Source organism: Lepeophtheirus salmonis, chromosome 13 (assembly GCF_016086655.4).
Source record: "Lepeophtheirus salmonis chromosome 13, UVic_Lsal_1.4, whole genome shotgun sequence".
In the NCBI taxonomy this organism is placed as follows: domain Eukaryota; kingdom Metazoa; phylum Arthropoda; class Copepoda; order Siphonostomatoida; family Caligidae; genus Lepeophtheirus; species Lepeophtheirus salmonis.
The window spans coordinates 17,996,800-18,013,887 of NC_052143.2; the positions used below are offsets into that span (position 1 = coordinate 17,996,800).

Below are 17,088 nucleotides of genomic sequence, written 5' to 3' on the forward strand. Positions count from 1 at the left end.
AGCTGCAGCATGAGAGGGATGTGTTTCTGCTTGTGCAATCAATATTACATAGAATGAAAGTTTTGTGCAGAAGAAAATGCTCTGTTCTTGCGAAAAGAGAGAGGGAATACCTGAACAAAATTGAATCTACTTCCAAGAGTATTCTTACTGACGAAGAAAAAAATGCCAAGCTAGGCCAATTTATAGGAAACACGATCTGAAATATAGAGTCTGAATAAAAATTAATAATATTGATGACCTGTCACATTCCAGACTGCAGTATATGCACCAAGACAATAATAGAAATAGAAAAAAAAACCATGAGGCTATTTGATAACAATGGCATTAAATCGGATGACCCGAAGTTCATCTGCAGTGGGATCAATAAAGTCTACTGTAAACTCTACTCATGTTACGATTGCCAGAAGGATAATTAATGCAGGAGATGCCAGACAAATAAAGCTTCCTCTTGTGAGGTCTTGAGGTGTGAACCAAGCGATGATGCTGAGATATCAGAGGCAGGTATAGATATAACTGAAAAACATTTGATGCACTTTGAGATTATAAATGACATTGTCAAAAATGCTAAGCTTGATAAATCCCCTGGACCATCTGGCTTTACGTTCGAATTTTACAAAAAATACGCTTAGCTCTTGATACCTGTTCTACTCTCTTTTTACGAAAGACTAATGCCTCTTGAGTTTTCCCCGGAAGGACGGATCGTCTTGATACTAAATGCTAACAGGGATCCTGGATACCTGCAGAACTACCGACCGTTAACTATGCCGAAGGCTATGTATAAACTTTTCTCCTATGTATTGACTAACAGAATAAATAGTATGACAGACGCATATACGAGCCCCTCCCAGTACAGATTTCTGAAAGGTAAACTTATGGACAACATTCCCTTCTCTGTAGAGACATTCCTCGAATTTTCGAGCAACACCTCAGTGATCGTTCTAGATTTAGGCAATGCCTTTGAAACGCTGTCTCATGAGTTCATCATTCGTACGCTATATGATAGAGGGTTCGGCAATTATATTATTAGAATGGTCGGAGTGATATTAGCGGGTTCCCGTCCCATTGTGAGGAATGGGAATCAAGAGTCATTTTTTTGAGAATAGGAGAGTAGTAAGGCAGGGGAACCTCGTGTCTACGTTGTTATTCAACGTAGGGATTGACAGATTTTTTCAAAATATACAGAAAGTCAATTAAAAGAATTATGACCTTACGCAGAAAGTTATCCTCAACTTCCGGATTATATATTAATCCAGGAAAAACAGAGATATTGAGCACTTATGGAGGACTGATAGAAAAAAACTCATTGGAGTCTGGGTGGGGAATGAGAGTTGTCAAAAGAATAATGAAGAATACCTCTTTCTTCACTAACTTCAACCTAAATATGTGAGACAAAATATCAGTATAGAACTCTTATTTTGTCCCAACAGGGGTTCATCTTCTAAAAGTAACGCCATACAATGAGGACACTCTTAAAAATATATCCGCCATAGAGAGCTCATTTCTCCAAACGAAAAGAAGAAGGAACATCTCTTATGATAGGTGTCACGGTCTACTGAATAGTGGAGGACTGTCTGTGATGAGCGTCTCGGAAATATGGAAGGTACTGAAGTCATATTGGGTTAGGAAAATGTGGTATAGCGAGAAACCCTGGTCTATTATTCTCAGTGACTTCCTGAAAAAGAGACAAGTCTTTCTTATGGGTAACCCGTATGCTAGTTTTAAAAATATTCTAGAGAATCTCGCATTATACTCCAAACGAATGCAGTATCTGGGTAAAGTGTGCATAGATGTTACTACAAAGTTAGAGTTGCTTCTTGGTTGGGAGTTGCTCATAGGAGGAGGCCTTAATTTCCAGAAAGTGCGAACCGTCTCCACCGGTATTGCTCCCGGGTGTTTGATGGTCGACCTGTCTAATTGATAAAATTGCTGAACAGTCCTTTAGATCAAAGTTAGGTCATTTTAAGGCCTCTGGTGCCGTTCAGGATGAAAGCCTCAATAGTTTCTACGTCGGAGATTAGAAGATGTTTCAAAAATCAACTATGGCTCCTTATTGTAACTATTTGGAAAGGAAAAACATCAACAAAGGGGTACAGCATCAAAGTAATAAAAAATAAATATTTGACATCTTCTGAGAAAGGGTTCAAATATTGATTACTCTCAGGAACGTTGGAGATTGGGGCAAAATTCTTTAACGACCAGAGGAGTATTTGTCCGTTTTGTAATGAAGCAACAGAGACTACTGTCCATCTCTTCTGGAGCTGCAGGCTTTTAATTATAACATATGATCGGATCTCATATGGACTGCTTGATGATTTGGAGTAACAGCTGGTCTAGATGAATTTTTAGGACACTATTGTGGGAAGGAGGAAAGCAAGGTCAACGGATTATTACAAAGACACAACAATTAAAATAAGCAAAAATGATTAAAAAGAACTTAAACCTTACAGACGCCCTCCCCATTATTGATTTATATCAAAGTATTAAAAATATGGACCAGTTCTTCAGGTAAATGAAGACTATGCCACTAACGTTATTTTAATTTTGAATTGTTCTTCTGTTTTTTTTATCTTTATTTTTAGTTTGATAATTTTCTTGTTTTTACCATGATCTTTTTTTTTAAGTTTAAAATTTTATGTTTTATGCGATGCTAATAAGCCTTTAGTTTACTTCGTTTCTGAATAAAGTTACGCTATATGGAAAAAAAAAAAAAAAAAAAAATCACGAAAATAAATGGTGGACTTTTCATGTATATATACTGTGGTATGATATTTGAACTTTATAACACATTCTTTTTAAATTTATAATAATATATTTCATATTATACACTGGCGCTATACCGCAACTAATAAACAACTAATTTAAACAAGAAGCTAGAGACTTAGAGATAATATTTTTTTTGGTTTGCTCGGTTCTTAAATAAGGTAAAATCAATCCCTTATGACGTTATTGATGGTGTTTTTTAATTGTTCGACTGTATGTATAAAGAAAAAATTATATAATTAAGCAAAAATATGGTATGTTTGTATTATATTGCATTAAAATGAAAACAGGAATATTTTTGCAAAATATGTACAATGCTCTTAATGCATATCTGAGATATCTTATTTGGCTTAATGTACCATCGACTTTTTAGGGAAAATTCAAGGACCTACAGTTAAAGACCGGTCCTAAGGACTGTCACATGAATAGCTATAGTGTTTAAACAAAGTACAAATATCAGCGTCAGTTGATGCAAAAAAGAAGGTACGACGTATGAGGTCCTCAAAAAAATACATAGAGCCTGACAAAAAATAAAAATATCCACGATTTGAAAATTATTAATTTTAGTTCACGGTTTGAAATCACTGTCTCGACCGATTCGGTCTAGAAAAAATCATTTAAAATCTACCTCGCACGCAGCCTTCGGCAGATGGGTACAGGATCGTCCTCGAAGCGAAAGATTAGTCAAGCAAGCCTAAAGAAAGAAAAGAAAAGCCTTGACCAGTATATCGTTCCAAGACTGCTGGGCAGAAGTCAAAGATGTTTGAGGAGAGTCTTCTTATTTAACTTCTAGTCACCCCTGATCCCAAATATTGAAATAATGGACCACACCATCTGGTGGCAAGTGGATTCCAACATCTACTGAGTCTGTAACAGAAACATTGGTGATCTCAAAGTTATCCGTTGATAAGTAGTGGAAGAAAATGTATCATAGCTGTACCTCAAATCTGTGCGGCTTTTTGAGCACGCTTAGAGGCTGACATTGCCACAATTGGTGGCAAAATTGGCAAATAACGTTCTTGTATAAATATTGAATAATTGTATCTTTGATCTCTACCATGACCGAGTCCATTTGACTTCATTCATAAAAAATGAAGTACGGTAATCATCAAGATAAAGTAAGATTTATTCACTAGCCTGTATATCAACGTACATCACTCTAGTAGGAGGTAAGAGTATGTATTAAAATAGACGCTAGTTGACAAGAAAAAATACAAAGGAGCTGCTGTATAGGTTGATAAATAGAAAATGAATAATGGCATCAATCAATGAACTTAAAAAGATATATTTCTGCATAGTAAAATGATGATAATATATAAGTACATTTCTGACAGCTGTTAGCATTACATATTTTCTTCTGTTGATTCGTTTTGTAGCCACATATCTCAAATTGATCATTTCCCTAAAATGGAGAGGTATAGGAATTAGAACCCACTTTATTGTTGTTGTTTTTTTATGTGTAGAAGACATGAATACAAAATCAATCACAAGCCAAGTAGAATTCAATGACGATCATGGTAGGCGTTAAAGTGTAGTTTTGATAGGGCATTTTGATTACGACTATAAATGGTAACATGACTCCTCTCTATGTAGTGTGTCGATTTTCTATTGTTGACAAGAGAATAATTGATGGATATGGATTCTTCCTTTGATACTCATGGATTGTTGTTGATGAGAGGTGTTCGTAGAGAAGTAGCAAGGGCCCATTCCATCTCTCTCTTGATAAGGCGAAGAACAATTACATAAATGGACATATTTTTTATTATTTATTTACAACCTCATATTTTTTTTTGTTTTTTTTGTTTTTGAAATATGGGCATTAAATATTGTAGATTTAATAGTATGAGTTATTACTCAAGATATGATAGGAACAATAAAAGTATTATTATATTTTGTTCCTTCATCCTTTTAGCAACCCAAATCTTATAAGCTGTGATTACTTTTTAGTGTTTCATTTGAGATTATTATATTATGAGTATTTACGGAAATATAATTGCAACGAAGAACGGCAAAACCAGTTTTGTACATTTCACTTCTAACCATTAATATTATTTACAATTGTATAGAATATATTTGTTGCCAAAAAATTACCAAACAAAAAATAAAAAAAACGACAGGCTTAGCTAATGCAACATGTCATGGATGTAGGTAGATGGGTCAAAAATTCATAGAACCATGATAATGGATCTCTACAGATTTATATAGCAATAAATACATATGATTTGTTTTTGACATACATCAAACGTCTTTTATGACTTTGTAGACATTATCCTGCAATAAAGACTGCTCAATGTACAAAAATATTCACAAGGACGCCCTTTACCCAGTTAAAACCTGGGAGGAACTAAAATTTTAAACACTAAGATGAAGCCGAATTTCTGTCAAAAAATTCAAAATACTGCGTTGTGTCATCTTCCTGTGATATAAACTTTGCTTTGAGCTTGAATCTTTCACTTTGAATAATGTTCTATGTCATAATTATCGTTTTAAATCCTATTGAGTTTTGCTGCGACCATGCATCTGCAAACAAGTCGTGCAAGTATCGCGGAAATAAAAGACAGTTGAATCTAGTAAGAATAGAAATGATACATTATTATTTATAATCATAAAAGGTGATAAATCCAAGCTTAAAGCAAAGTATCAAAGGATCAGATATTGTTGTACTACTAATTATTTATCAGCCCCTGTCAGAGAATATGTTTGCTTCTCATCCTGTCATAAACGCTTTTCATAATAAGAGTATATTAAATAGTATATCGGTACATAACAGTGGATACTTGTGGATGATAGACAGAAAATCCTGCATTTTTATAAGTAATGTGCCATTAATTGAGTTGAGACGGGAGGAACATTTGCCTATATTTATCCTCATTCCCCTCAAATGACTGCCACAACACCTTTTGCAATTCCTTGCACGCTAAATAAATAATGTTAAAGAGCTGTTGGCCCATCATTATGACTATTTGTTTTTTATTTTGCAAATGGCATGTATCCTCGTGAAATATAAACATGCATAAATGCACTCGTTCCTTTAAAAAAAGGAAGTAATTTTGAGGAAAAAAAATGCATTTTTTCATTTAAAAAAACCAGAACAATGAAGTCTATCAAACATGTATATTGATGTACTTTAGTGTATTTAATGTATGTTTATTTGATTTGTACTATGCGCTAAATTTGAAACTTATTTAAAATAAATAATCTGAAAGAACAAACTATATTAAAAATCAAACATTCATTTAATACAAACACTCCTTTTTCAATATAATTACTGCTATTTGTCTCCAACTTTGCCCATCTCTATATCAAAGTAAAAGTTCTAACCTCCATCATTTTGCGGACAATATATTATAATGAGTATTATCATAATGTTTAAATAGAAATCGACAAAATAATTTGTTTATTGTGTATGCAAATCTTTTTATCAAATTGAGTAATCCATAAAGGTTCAACAATTTTGAAAAAATTAAGGAGTTCTACATATAAAAAAAATCCCTTCCAATAAGGTAAGTGGACCTAACAGATGCTCTTTGTATTTTTTCTTACATTTTTGAAATTTACTTTCAATGGAGGATTTACCAATTGGGACGTCAATTCATCAGACAGATGTAACCTATCTCACAGATTTGGTGCATTTTTGCAACATTTTTTTTTTTGAACTAATAAGAATATAATCTATTCAAAATTTCAAGCCAATATCTTGATGAACACCAGAGGTAGAATCGTTTAACGATCGGAAAATTCAAGTGCAGGATAAAAGTAAAACGTAAAACGCACACTCACTTCAAATCCCAACCGAATCAGTCTTTTTCAAAGTAAAATCTTCAAATTATTAATTAAAAAATGAGTAAAGGATACAAAAGTGTAACATCATTGATTATCTTGAATTCTTTTTCACATATTTTCTGTCGTACACATGTTTGAAAAATGCGTGACGTCACTATTTACATGCATATTTTAGCAATGTCTCCCATTTCATATTTAATTAAACATGTTATACATCACTGGAAAGAACACACTTCATACTATCAGAAAATCCAAGGTAGTTAAGTATGTTTATATCTCAGTTCAAAATTTTATTCAAAGTGACTGAATCAATAGGAGTGGCAAAATTAAATATACATACACAAAGTTGGACAATCGATCATAATACCATGCAACATAATTTTCGCCTCCTTCCCCGCGACTAAAACCCATTTTTAAATATTTCCCGTAAAAAAAAAAAAATGTTCTAAAATCAAATATCACTTGTTAATCGATTAGAAAATATTCTATTAAATAGACTTCTAACAATCCCTTCCACTAATAAATGAATATAAAGAAAATCGACTTCCTGTGGGTATCAAACAGTACATGAATAATTCCTTTTTACAGCCTCTTTATAACGTTTAAATATTACATCACCACGTTCCACACCTAGGTATATATTCAGGTGATGCTCAATAATTCTTTATAACTTGAATATTAATGACTGCCGGTATGATAGGCAATTAAGTTTGATAGAAAAAATAATATATATATATTTATAGTCAAAAAGAGAAACATATTCTCAGAGGTCAAACCCCTTAATAGTAGTATCGCATAAACCATAAAAATTAACAAACAATTCATGATTTGATGAAAAATGATTGGATAAAATGTAAAAATGTCATGCCCGAAAGTTAGCTACTCTGACTTGAAAATTTTCAACAGCATATAATTTGAGAAAAAGCAGTCTGACAATTCTAATACTTTTTTGAATATATTACCCAAAATATTAACTATATTTTATATACAGAATGTGACTCTCCAACAGTAACCATAGCCTCCACAGGAAGCTTGAATGCCTTGCAGACTTCGACAACATACTGGTATGTTGGTTCACTCACTCTTCACATCAGCTTTAAGGTCCTTCAAATTCCTGTAGAATAGGCCATAGTCCAATGATGAAGAATTTGGCATGGATGGAGGCCAGAAATACTGTCCGCTTTTAGTGTTTTGATTGTTAATCAGTCCTACCAAATAATATAGATATTGTTGGTTATTTCAAATTAAAACGAAAAATATCAAATGATTTAATGCATTGTAAAGAACTTGAATCTAATTCAATTCAGTTCATGTCAAACACAGAAAGTTATGGAAAAAATACTTGTGTTAAACTTATTTACATTTAAATCAAAACGAATAAAAAAATAGTATTAATGAAATTTTCAATCCTATCGTTAAAATTTAATATCCAAACATCCCTAATGTATTCATAATATTTGATCCCTCTACACAAGACATAGGCGTCCGCAGGAGTATATTTATACATATATCCTTCTTATCTTTTTCTTTTCTCTTTTTGGGGAAGGGGAGGAGGGGGGGGATTGGTCCTTGGAATTTAAAAAAAAAAAAAAAAAAAAAAAAAAAAAAAAATTAAAATTCTCTGTAAAAAATTTGAAAAATTAAATTTTTTTATAAAAAAAACATTTCAAAAATACACAGTTTTTCACAAAAAAAACCAATTTTTTTAAAAATTCCAAAATCTAAATTTATTCAGAGAAAATTAAATTTTGTGGAAAAAATTTGAAAAGTTAAATTAAATCGCAAGTTTTTTGACAAAACATTTATAATGTTAAATTTTCAAATAAAAAGCAAAAATTCTTAATTTGGATGGGAGTGGGGGAAGGGGGGATCTAAAGCCTCTCCAGCCCACACCCTGCCGACGCCCCTTGCAAAACCAAGCAATTATTATATTTATAAATCGAATGCAATAATGAACTATGTACGTATATATTTTTTTACTTTAAAAGCCATATCAGGGATAAACTAAATTCTATCAATTAAGTGAAGATTCTACATACTCAGTACATACATGCTATAAATTATTTGCTGGCTCAAAATTGTAATAAAAATATTTATTCAATATATATGTGTACTATTAACGCATTTAGCTATTAACCTTAAAAAAAATTTACGCCACATTGCTGAATAAGATCCTGGTACCTAAATTCTACGAGAAATTGTTCGAATGAATTTCTTACTTCGATTTTCATCCTTTGGAAAGGCATGGAAGGAGACATGATTCAGTGTGTTGTCGGATCCATATCCAGAACGACATCCAGGAATACAACATTTTCTTACCATTTTGATCAGAAATACCCTCTCAATTAAACTTGTACGTATAAAAAATATATCATACAATGGACCAAGGTGGTAGAAAGGTTGAGTGATTTGGAAAAGCTTGAACATCCATTCCCTTGGCATCCATGAATAGTGCTACTTTGTTTTTTTCTTCATTATTTTTGCAGTCGTAGCTTCATTTTATCTGCCACTGTGATGCTTGCCTATGCAGCTCGTCGGCTTCGTTTAAAAACAGCTATCCAAAATTTTACTTTTTTAAATAGAGGATCATACTCATCCAGAGAAAAATCTAGTGCAGTTTTTACATTGGTTGGGCTGAGGCATGTCAAAATATAAAAGTATTGTATCACATAAAAATGACTAATTGTCTCTATTTTCACAAACACACTGACATCCTTCACTATTCCTGTGCAATTTAGAATAGCTTAGAAGTGAGACACTTTTCTATTTCCTCCTTATTCGAATTTAAGATTCTAAGGTAAAGGCTATTTTATAATTAATTACACATCTTACATGAATATGTAATTGAGTAACATGTAATTATGCGTTTGATAATAATACGTTCCTTATTATTATTTTTTTTTTTTTTTTTGCAATATAATTGTTATTATTAATGAATAATGATCTTACACATCCATTGAAACGCGCTCTTTCATTATTGAATATTAAGTACAAACGATAACAACACATCCCGAGAAAAAAAAAAAGTGACTTGAACGAGCGGAGATTTAAAAAGGAAGAATGGTTCATAATAATAATAATGATAGAAAAGAGACTTGAACGCACTCAGTTCTCAAAAGACCGACATCGTAACAGCAATACATTGTAAATTTTATTTTAGTTGAGTGTCTTATTAGGAATCATTTCCTAAATAGTGTTTACTTCTTTCATTGCTCTCTGTGATTGTGATCTCTGAAAAATAATGTCACGGGAGCCAAAGAGAACCAATACAGCCTCTGGTCTTATAGGATTATGGAACTCACGCGTCGTGATGGCTCCTGTACTTGGAGCAACTATGAATTACAATCCTTCTTCATCCACTTCTTCGCCCCCACCCAGGAGAATTGCTGCGGCTGGAGGAGTAGGAGAGGAATCTTCGAATAACGTTGAAGGTCAGAATTTTTGCAACATTTTTTTACTCTATAATATGTAGATAGGGACATACTACTCGTACATTGCATATATGGATTGTTTGTTGCTAAAAAGGGCAGAACGAGTTATATAGTATTTGAATCTGTTATTTGTGGTTCGAATCCAGTTTTTTTTTTTTTTTTTTTTTTGTGTGTGTGTGTTTTTTATCCCTCTTTTTTTCGTTCGCAAGCCAAAGATACATGATCTGCATTTTGTGAAATATCAAGATCAATTATATGTGTGCTTTTTGAGCCATATTCATATCTAGTGAGAATAGAAGAAAATGGTAAAATCTGCTAGAAATTGCATTTCTTTCGACTACATGACTGTCATTAATTTAGAATTAATAAATTGTCATTTGATATTAATAGTTGAAATTAAATTATTGCAACCTTTTAATAATAAGGAAATTATACTATACGAAATATTGTATTGGACAAGGATTTCAATTTTTTCGAGATATTTCGACAAAATAAGTATGTAGAAGGTCTCATTATGTGTCGATCTGTTAAATGAAGGATGAGGCCGGAGGAGATCACTTTTTTTCCTTGTATCTACCATGAACAACTAACATATAATTGTAGGATGAACTTAATTCGTGTTGTGTTTGGCCTTATTTATTCGGTATAACCCCAGTCTTATCCGTCCTTGGGACCAGCCCTATAGACTTTCTGTACTTTGGAAGTTCAGTACTGGAACTGATTAATAAAACAAACAAAAAATTGAGGGACGTCATAAAGGATCGAACTTAATAAGTTTTAGGACTGAACTGGATCGGACCGAGACTGAAAGGGACGGGAATCCAGACTTCAGTCCTAAATAAGAACTGACACAACACTAAACGTAATTGGTATCATGGAGAGGAACTTCTATGTCATCAAATCCATTATCCAGCCAAGATCCCTCTCCTCCGAATCGAAAAATATATTCCTCCCTTTGCCAAGTTATTTTCTTATTATAAAAAGGTTGCAATAATTGAATTTCAACTATCCCCTGGTCTTGTCTCCGAATTTGAGATAGAATGAGAAAATGTATACTGTGTGCCCTTAATTTTTTGAACTTTACTTCGCTAAATATTTAATAAATAAGGGAGTAACGTGGAGCTAATCTAGTATAGGAGAGACTAGACAATAAATAACTATTATTAATCATTATCGGTGGGCAGTTTGTGAAAATATGGGGACATGTACATATATGATTATTTTTTATTTTTGTGTGTTTTTGAATATCTAATAAACTAAAGGCATAAAATTTGGTCCAAGGTTAATCTACATTTATAAGGAAATGAGCGCGCTATCAAATGTTTGGTTTTTTTTAACTATGTATACACATGTAGATATTTTATGTTTAGGTATTTGAAGAGGGGGGACGGAAAGGTTTATAATCATGGGGACTACTCACGTAGTGATGAACGGTATAATTTAGAAATACACACATAAAATCAACTCAATAATTAAATTATAGGAATTATACTATATACATTATTTACTGGGTGTTGCATGGAAATTATAATACTTTTTTTAGCTATAATTTCAATAACATATGTCAGGGGCGTCCGAAGGAATATGTATATATATATTTCCTTGTTTAGGACGAAGACCACTGTCCGAAAATTTATATAGTTATGAACTTCATGACGTCCCTCAACCGTATTTCTTCTTTTTTTAAATCCGATGCGGTTCAGTCCGAAAATTTATAAAGTTAGGAACTTCATGACGTCCCTCAACTGTATTATTATTTTTTTAATCAGTTCTAGTACTGACACTCCGAAGACCCGACGGTCCTATGACTGGAAAAATAAGGACTATTCTTGTGCCAGTCCTTATTTAATACTAAAGAATGCAGTCCCATCTAGTTCAGTCCTGCATATTAGTCTTAAATCTTTTAAAGTTCGGTCATTGATGACATCGCTCAACTTTTTTTTAAATCAGTTATAATACTGACAGTCTGAAGTACCATTCCGGCTTATAGGACCTGTCCAACGGTTTGACTTGACCGAATAGATAAAGACTGATACTGACTGGTAGTATTTTGCTGAAACAACCATCAATTTAATAGGCTGATTTTCCTCTCCGGATCATAACATTATAATTAATCATATCTTCTAGTAGAACAAAGACAACAGCTGCATTAAACTCCTCAAAATTAGAATATGTATTCTTCATCTGCCTTAGCAAGTAAAGTGCCCAAGTAAAAATAATCACCTTTATACATATTTTTCTTTCCCTATAGTTCACACGACCTCGATTTATAAAGTTAGAAGGAGTGTGCTAATTTCCATGCACCACCCAGTACAAGGATACTATGTATATAATATGTTTTTAACTTGGGTTTATAATATTTATATACCTACATACCTATGTAATAAGTATATATGTCTTGAAAGATAAATAAGGAAAAGAATAAGTAAGACGTTCCCCACCCCAAAATACAAAACAAATATATACATATATATTCATTCCTGAGTAAAGAAGAAGCCTTTGATTAAAACATCACTTTTCTACCCCTTTTCCATCCTGTCTGTATTACGCATGAACATCATCAAAATAAAAACCAATTCAAGAGACCAATGAATATCTAATAACTCCATTAGCTACTATATATAGTATGTACTTTGAATCATGAGTCACCATATTACAGATACAATCCTACTCCATTTATAATCATAGATAGTTTGTTTACATAGAAATACCATTGGGTGCCAATAGTTGGATCATTATTGGTTATGAACACGTATTGTCACTAGTAGAAGTTGAGTATGATTCTCACATATGAGTCCTTTAAGATGAGTGACTAAGCATTTTGGGTATTTATTTCTTCAATAATAAACCTAAAACCTTCACTTTAAAGTCAAAAGTTAAACTGTAGAGTATGATTTAGATCCTCTTACTTTCTTGAGCAAAAAAAAATACGAATTAAATTTAAAATATGCCACATAATTATTATACTAATGGTCCGAAACCCTTCCCCAGAAAATTTCACCACATAAATTACAGAACGTTTGACCCCCTGAAATTACTTATGCAGCCTAGAAAGTAGATTTTTTTTTGTAAGTCTGATACCACTAGCTGTGTCTAGCCTCAAGACCCCCCTGAAAATAGCCTTTGGACGGGTTTTTTGACCCATAAGGTGCATGGACATAACTTGCACCAATGTATAAAAAATTTCCATGGGAAAAGTGAGCTCAGATCACACACAAACACAAGGTACTCCGAAAACCCGTAAAATTTACAATTTTTTCAGCTCATAAAGGTTCATGGACAAAACTTTTATCAATGTTTAGTACTATGTCAGAACATCATAAAAAACCGTCAGGAAAGTGAGGTCAGACCCCCCAAAATTCGTCCCAAAAACGTTGAATTTACGGTTTATTTCACCCCATAAAGTACACAGACAAAACTTGCATCGATATAATACTATCTGAGGGCATTATAAAAAAATAAGACTGATAACCAATTTATGTCCGAGAAAATTAAGTAAGATCCCCAAAAAGTACCACTTTTCCCCATAAATTAAAACAATATATTGATTCTGATTTATCAAAGCATTATAACAATCCCAATGGTGATATGTTTTCAGTTACACATTGTTTATAAACTTAATAAATACAATTTCAATAAAAGTTATAAAGACATTTTCTATGGAAAGTGTGGATTTAAGTTTTAAAGTATCCGCTTACACCAGTTCCACTATCAATTTTTAATGTAGATGGAACAACCCCAATTATGACGTATCTCGAGTCTCCAGTTTCAACAAATCTCCATCATCAATTAATACAACCATCATCGATGTTTCATTCTTCCTACATCTTCAGTTAAACTCTGCTATACGGTCCAAATATGTTGAAGTCTCTCACTTTATTCTCAAGAAGATGCTTTCATGAGATGGGGACATTGTGAACTTTTTGTATGAAAAATAGCTGTCTCCATCAATCAAGGACTGCGAGAGAGATTCAAAAGCTTAATCTTCTATCGCATACAATATTACTGGACCATCACAGAAACGCCTAAGTAACTGAATTCAATCCCTCAGAAATACCAGTTTTAAAGAGTCATTGATCAATTTAGTTGTCGACAGTTGGGAAGATGATAGTTTTGCTTGCTTGTTGTAACAGAAACACTCTTTATTAATTCAGGGGATATTTGCGAAAGCTACAAGGTAGTCAATGGAAGAATCTTTAGAAGTGTAGAAGATGTGCTGTGCTGCGACCATAAAGAAGATGATAGTCGTATGTTTTACCATTTTGCAAACATACCACCTCCAAATAACGTTGTTATCCGCACATCCGACACCGATTGTCTTGTAATTGGCTTAGGCTGGTGTTACTCTTACGACCCTTCATTGAAAACATGGATAGAAGCCGGATAACAAACCAACAAAACTCAGTGATATATAAACATAACTCAGATGCATGCAGAACTTAACGATACATTCTACAAATCACTAATGGAAAGGTAAAATAAGACCACTAAAGCTCCTGACCAGAGTCAGCTTTTAACCAGCTTGGACTTGCATCTGAAATCAACATATCCACTAATGCTACTGTTGAAAAGTTTGTGTGCGAAATGTACTCCAGAAGAAAATTACATCTGTAAATGAAGTGCGGTTCGAGTTGTGGCTGAATTTTAAACTATTTTAAAACTAAAAACGGACTATATACCATATTCATTGACGTCATAAATTACATCATAATTGAAGGAGACGCTATCTTGCAGGCTCAAAGTTGATATTTTTACTACATAAAACCATAGAGTGACGAAGTTTAAGTTGATGGCGCAGCAGTAGTGGATTATGAGTCAGCTGTTGTCGGGGCAAAAGTTATGTTATGAATTGAATCTTGTTAGCTATTAATACTTAGTTATGAGTAACAACTAAATTTTTTAAATATTGGATGGATAGCTTTTGTAATTTTGTCAGATGATAGATAAAACATTTTGCTTGAATAATTTACGCTAAAAGTACCGTTTTGATAATGAATACGGTTATTCGAGAATTGATTAATATATATACATAATGTTATTTATTTTTGTATTTAAAAAAACAAACTTCGAAAAAAAATAATAATAATTAATAGAAGTTGTAGCTCATGCATAAAACTACAATTTAAAATAAACAAAAATATTTTTATCAAGTCCTACACAAAAATGTATTATTGAATGAAAAAAGATACTATTATTATGTACATAGAAATAAAGGATTAAATATGGCATAGATGGTTAATGCTAGCTTTATAAAATTTCATAAAATGAAAGATGAAATATTTTGGTTTAGTAATTTATGCTAAAAATAGAATATTTTTTTAAAAAAGTGAATTTTATACTTATTAGTTATCTAACCTTGAAAAATATCACTCTAATTTGGAGGGAAAAAGCCAAAAGCAGCACAACTATGAGCCCTTTTGGACACTAATTTGAATTATTTAATTCAATTTCGTATCGATAAAGGATTTTTTTATAATATCTGGGAATACAAAATTAAATACGTGAATAGATAATAAACATTAATGATAATTGCCTCCACGACCTCTTCATTTAAAATTATAATACGTCATAACTCATATGTACGTCATACATAAAGTTATTGTATCATTATAAAAATATAAAGTATTGTAAGATCACAACATCTCTTCTTAGAAGAATATATTTGATTGATTTTCTGCTCCCAACAATATTTGAATGAAATCAAAGTAATATGTACTAAAAATGGCTAGATTTGTATTTTTTTAATCAATTAGAAACGAGAAAAGTAGGATAATTAGAGAAAAATATATTATTTTTCCCATAGTATTAGTTAATTTAATTCTACAATATAAAAATAAGATTGTATAACGATGTACTAAGATACTTTTAATACATTTTAGGGTCAGATATATAATAAACTAGCCATTAGAGGGATTAAATTTTGATAGACAATAAGGTTTAGGCAATGTTACTAGAATGTTCTAGGAACATTTAGCTTAGGTCTTTTTATTAGTTGGTTTATAATCAGGACAACATCATCAATATTAGTTATGTCACGTAAAAATATATGAAATAATGAGTAATATAACTCTGGGATTTTAACTTTAAAATGTACCATAGAATGCTTGTATTTTCGTAATATGTATTAAAATAGCCCAAAATTACACTATAAATTTATTGATCATCCATGGAATATTCCATTATTGTTTGATCCTCATACCAAGTACATTTAATCCTTCATCTAATATTACTCATCTATTTTTTTGGCTGGAATTTGTACACAACATATATTATATATTTTTATCTCTCGGTTTAGGATTAGGTGGTCAGACAGCAAGAAAATAATACTGTTACCAAAAATGATTTTTGAATCGATTAATATTTGAGTATTTACAAACAAGGAAAAAGAAGAATATTTTAAATTACTTGGAATGAGGGTCATGCAATTATTGAATATTCTATGGATGATCCATATTTTAATGTTGTAGTTTTTGACTATTTTATTAGAAGTAAATAGAATTATTCTGTGGCACATTATAAAGTTCAACATACTCACAAATAAATAATAATTAAGTAATCTTTATAGATCAAAATGAAATGATAGAATTAATAAATAACTGGTAATTAGAACGATCAGTATTGTAATTAAATCATGCACAAATAATTATTGCAATTAGCTTATACAAGTACTATTTAGATATATATGTAAATTGCAAACACAACGGATGTTTTAAAGTGGAATTAATTATCTGCATAGATAATAATTTGCACCTCTGGATAATTAAGTTACCTTAATTTTTATTATTTTTTACCAGAAAAAAAGTGAAGAAAAATGTACTAGTCGTGACTAGCATATTTTTTTTTTTTTTTGCAAAGCAAACAAATTAGTCAAATTCCCATTATTTTATTTATGTATACTGTATATATATATATACATATATGAACCTGTTACTCATATAATTTTAAAGGAATTAATAAGAGATTGATGATATTTTATACTAATTAAAATTTTTATTACATTGCCTAATGATATATAATAAATAATTTAAGAATAATAGGATAGACTAAGGAACATTAAAACAAATAAATAAGGGTTATATATCAAAGGAGTAGAATAAATATTTAACTCTTCTAC

The 17,088-nt window shown here is 31.7% G+C and overlaps 1 protein-coding gene across 2 annotated transcripts in view; it reads left to right on the forward strand.

The window, feature by feature from the left end:
• The first annotated feature begins 9,652 nt into the window (after positions 1 to 9,652).
• LOC121128127 (smoothelin) overlaps positions 9,653 to 17,088 on the forward strand; it is a 68,446-nt gene continuing 61,010 nt past the window's right edge. Inside the window, exon 1 of one of the 2 annotated variants that reach the window (XM_040723700.2) lies at positions 9,653 to 9,974. In XM_040723700.2, the coding sequence (XP_040579634.1) occupies positions 9,785 to 9,974 (190 nt within the window). In that variant the 5' untranslated portion in view covers positions 9,653 to 9,784. The remainder of the gene's footprint in view (positions 9,975 to 17,088) is intronic. The other variant, XM_040723699.2, reaches the window with a different exon arrangement.